We start from the raw sequence: 3,653 nt of genomic DNA on the forward strand, positions 1-3,653 counted from the left end.
GAGAGAGTGTGCGTGTGTGTGTGTGTGTGCGTGTGTCAGTAATCAGAGATGTGAGCCGCTCGCTGTGTGTCTCCTCAAGGCTTCGCACATGACGTTAAGTGACATGTGAATTGACAGACACAGTCCCTCCCAAAGCGTTTCCGCTCTTCCTCTTAAACGTGCTGTCACTGGAGATCAGAGTCTCTCTCCTGAGCATCAGGCTGCATCTCTCTCCTCGTGTCGGTTTATTTTATTCTCATGTGTCGCCTCCAGTCCAGCTGCTCTTCGGTCCACAGGTCACTTGCTGATCACCTGACTCATTAGTCAGCCGCTGAACTGCACCTGCTCGTCACCGTGGTGACACACTCCACCTGTACCTGTCCTGAAGAAAAATGATCCTCAGGATGCTGAGGACTGTTACTAGGCTGTTGATATGTGGTTTCCAAGGAGGTCTGGGTGGTTGTTATGAGGTTGCTAGGTGTCCCTGTGATCTTCTGACATCATGTCAGTGCGCTCACTTGTTCTTTGTTGGATTTTAATATTGAATTTTGCGTATCATAAAATAATTTCACAGACAAGTTTATATCCCTTAATATGTTCTTAAAAACCCCACCCCACTTATTCTATTCTATTCTATAGTATATAATGGTGCCTTTAGAGGAACAGAATCATTATTTGAGGATAGTCAGTGTTATTTCACCACAGACACACCCACTTCACTGCTTTACAGTGTGTGTGTGTGTGTGTGTGTGTGTGTGTGACTCTGTGTGTGTGTCAGTGAGTGAGTGTGTGTGTCAGTGAGTGAGTGTACTAGAAGTTAATTGATCTATTTATGACAGCATTTTTGACAGCATCTTCCTTTTACAGCATTTTTACACACGTGCCTAAACTTTTAACAGCACTGTAGCTTTGCAGGAGGTTTCTTGAAGCATCAGTTCTTCTGGATTGAGTCTGTCTCAGTTTGTTCTGTTTCTTCATGTGACTCCAGACAGACTGATGATGATCAGATCAGATCTCTGTGTGCAGCACAAACATAAATCTCACTGCATTATTACAATTAATGGCAAAAACTGATGTTTCCTACCGACACACTACAGCAAAAGATAGAAATAACTGACTTAAAACCATTTCTAGCTGCTGGAAATACTAGTGGGCTATCTGCTTTACTAGTGTTCTATCATTTTGGCCAGCACTGTATATACGCTGGGATATGCTGATGCTGAGATCACCTGTTGTGTGTCGTGTGTGTTGTATGTTGTGTGTGGTGTGTCGTGTGCAGGAACAGTCTCTCCTGCAGCCTCCCACCCTGCAGCTGCTGAATGGCATGGGTCCTCTGGGCCGCCGGGCGTCTGACGGCGGAGCCAACATTCAGCTTCACGCGCAGCAGCTGTTGAAGAGGCCGCGCGGTCAGTCGCCGCTGGTCACCATCCCGGTGAGACAATCCTCCTGTTTCTCACAGCTGAGCATGACGTACTGCGTTCATGATCACACATGACATTCATCAGCACAGTGACGTTATGTTCATCAGATCAGGATCTGGAGTAGAGCACATTCTGATTCACAAGCTCATTTCTGATTCCATATCAATTAGTTTGGCTATATATCGGCTACATTACGTCAAACAATCTGTCAATTAATGCTGTCAGCTCATACATTACTATAATATCAAAGGTTAAAATGAATAATGCAATAGTCCAAAGTATTAATTGCATTTTATTTATCAGTGAGCTCTGACGCATGTCTCTGTGTTTGTCAGCATCCGATCCTGGATGTGGCTCCGGTGGATGAGGAGGGGTCCGACGCCGAACCCGATCCGGAGGCCGTTCAGAGGTACGGCAGTGTGTGTGTGTGTGTGTGTGTGCGAGTGTGTGTGAGAGTGTGTGTGTGTGTGTGCGACGGGAGGCTCTCGCAGGCTCTTTCTCATCTCACACGCTTCATTTTGACACAAACACACTCCTTGTGGTGCTTTCTCTCAACCTCCTATGAAGCCCCATGAACTCTGTGCTCCAATATGACGTTATAGTGCAGTAAAGACGGAGGTACAATGCTGGCCAAAATGATTAAAACACTAGTATTTTCAGCAGATAAAAATGGTTTTAAGTCAGTTATTTCTATCTTTTGCTGTAGTGTGTTAGTAGGAAATATCAGTTCACATTTCCAAACATTCATTTAGCCATTAATTGTAATAATGCAGTGAGATTTATGTTAGTGCTGCACACAGAGATCTGATCTGATCATCATCAGTCTGTCTGGAGTCACATGAAGAAACAGAACAAACTGAGACAGACTCAATCCAGAAGAACTGATGCTTCAAGAAACCTCCTGCGAAGCTCCTGAGAAACTCTGCTCAAGTGCACCGAGGGCAAAAGCTGCTTTAAACACAAAGATGCTCACACCAAATGTTGATTTCATTTAGTTACTAGAAGTTAATTGATCTATTTATGACAGCATTTTTGACAGCATCTTCCTTTTACAGCATTTTTACACACGTGCCTAAACTTTTAACAGCACTGTAGCTTTGCAGGAGGTTTCTTGAAGCATCAGTTCTTCTGGATTGAGTCTGTCTCAGTTTGTTCTGTTTCTTCATGTGACTCCAGACAGACTGATGATGATCAGATCAGATCTCTGTGTGCAGCACAAACATAAATCTCACTGCATTATTACAATTAATGGCAAAAACTGATGTTTCCTACCGACACACTACAGCAAAAGATAGAAATAACTGACTTAAAACCATTTCTAGCTGCTGGAAATACTAGTGGCCAGCACTGTAAATGGGCTTTGGTGATGCTCCGTGTTTGGAGGACTGATGGGCTCACACATGTGTGCCGCTGCTCACTGATCCCGTCTCTCTCTCTCTCTTTCTCTTTCCAGAATCTTCCAGAAGTCCAGATGGAGCAGGATGTCGAGAGCACCGTCACGGTCCGACAGCCCAAGCTGCCCAAGCAGACGTGGGACGACGTCCCCAAACCGCTCCAGGACAGGGAGCGCACCAAGCAGAAGATCCAGCGCTACGTCCGCAAAGACGGCAAGTGCAACGTGCATCACGGAAACGTGCGGGAGACCTACCGCTACCTGACGGACATCTTCACCACGCTGGTCGACCTCAAGTGGAGGTTCAACCTGTTCATCTTCGTGTTGGTTTACACCGTGACGTGGCTGTTCTTCGGCTTCATGTGGTGGCTGATCGCTTACATACGAGGAGATCTGGAGCACATAGGAGACAACCAGTGGACTCCTTGCGTCAACAACCTCAACAGCTTCGTGACCGCGTTCTTATTCTCGATAGAGACGGAGACGACCATCGGCTACGGCCACAGGGTGATCACTGACAAGTGCCCCGAGGGCATCGTGCTGCTGCTGGTGCAGTCGGTGCTGGGCTCCATCGTCAACGCCTTCATGGTGGGCTGCATGTTCGTGAAGATCTCGCAGCCCAAGAAGCGCGCCGAGACTCTGGTGTTCTCCACCAATGCCGTCATCTCCATCCGCGACGGCCGGCTTTGTCTGATGTTTCGCGTCGGAGACCTGCGGAACTCGCACATCGTGGAAGCATCCATTAGAGCCAAACTGATCAAGTCCAAACAGACCAAGGAGGGAGAGTTCATCCCTCTCAATCAGACGGACATGAATGTGGGCTACGACACCGGAGACGACCGGCTCTTCCTGGTGTCTCC

The 3,653-nt window shown here is 47.1% G+C and overlaps 1 protein-coding gene across 1 annotated transcript; it reads left to right on the forward strand.

Moving 5' to 3' along the window:
- Window positions 1–2,871: 2,871 nt before the first annotated feature.
- Window positions 2,872–3,651, forward strand: LOC107744204 (G protein-activated inward rectifier potassium channel 2-like; the record flags this gene model as incomplete). Its single annotated transcript, XM_016557728.1, has 1 exon — window positions 2,872–3,651. A coding segment is annotated over exon 1 (780 nt), but the record flags the coding sequence as incomplete, so codon positions are not given.
- Between the last annotated feature and the right edge of the window lie 2 nt (window positions 3,652–3,653).

The sequence above is a fragment of the Sinocyclocheilus rhinocerous genome, unplaced genomic scaffold (genome assembly GCF_001515625.1).
Source record: "Sinocyclocheilus rhinocerous isolate Xijiao unplaced genomic scaffold, SAMN03320098_v1.1 scaffold2753, whole genome shotgun sequence".
Lineage (NCBI taxonomy): Eukaryota > Metazoa > Chordata > Actinopteri > Cypriniformes > Cyprinidae > Sinocyclocheilus > Sinocyclocheilus rhinocerous.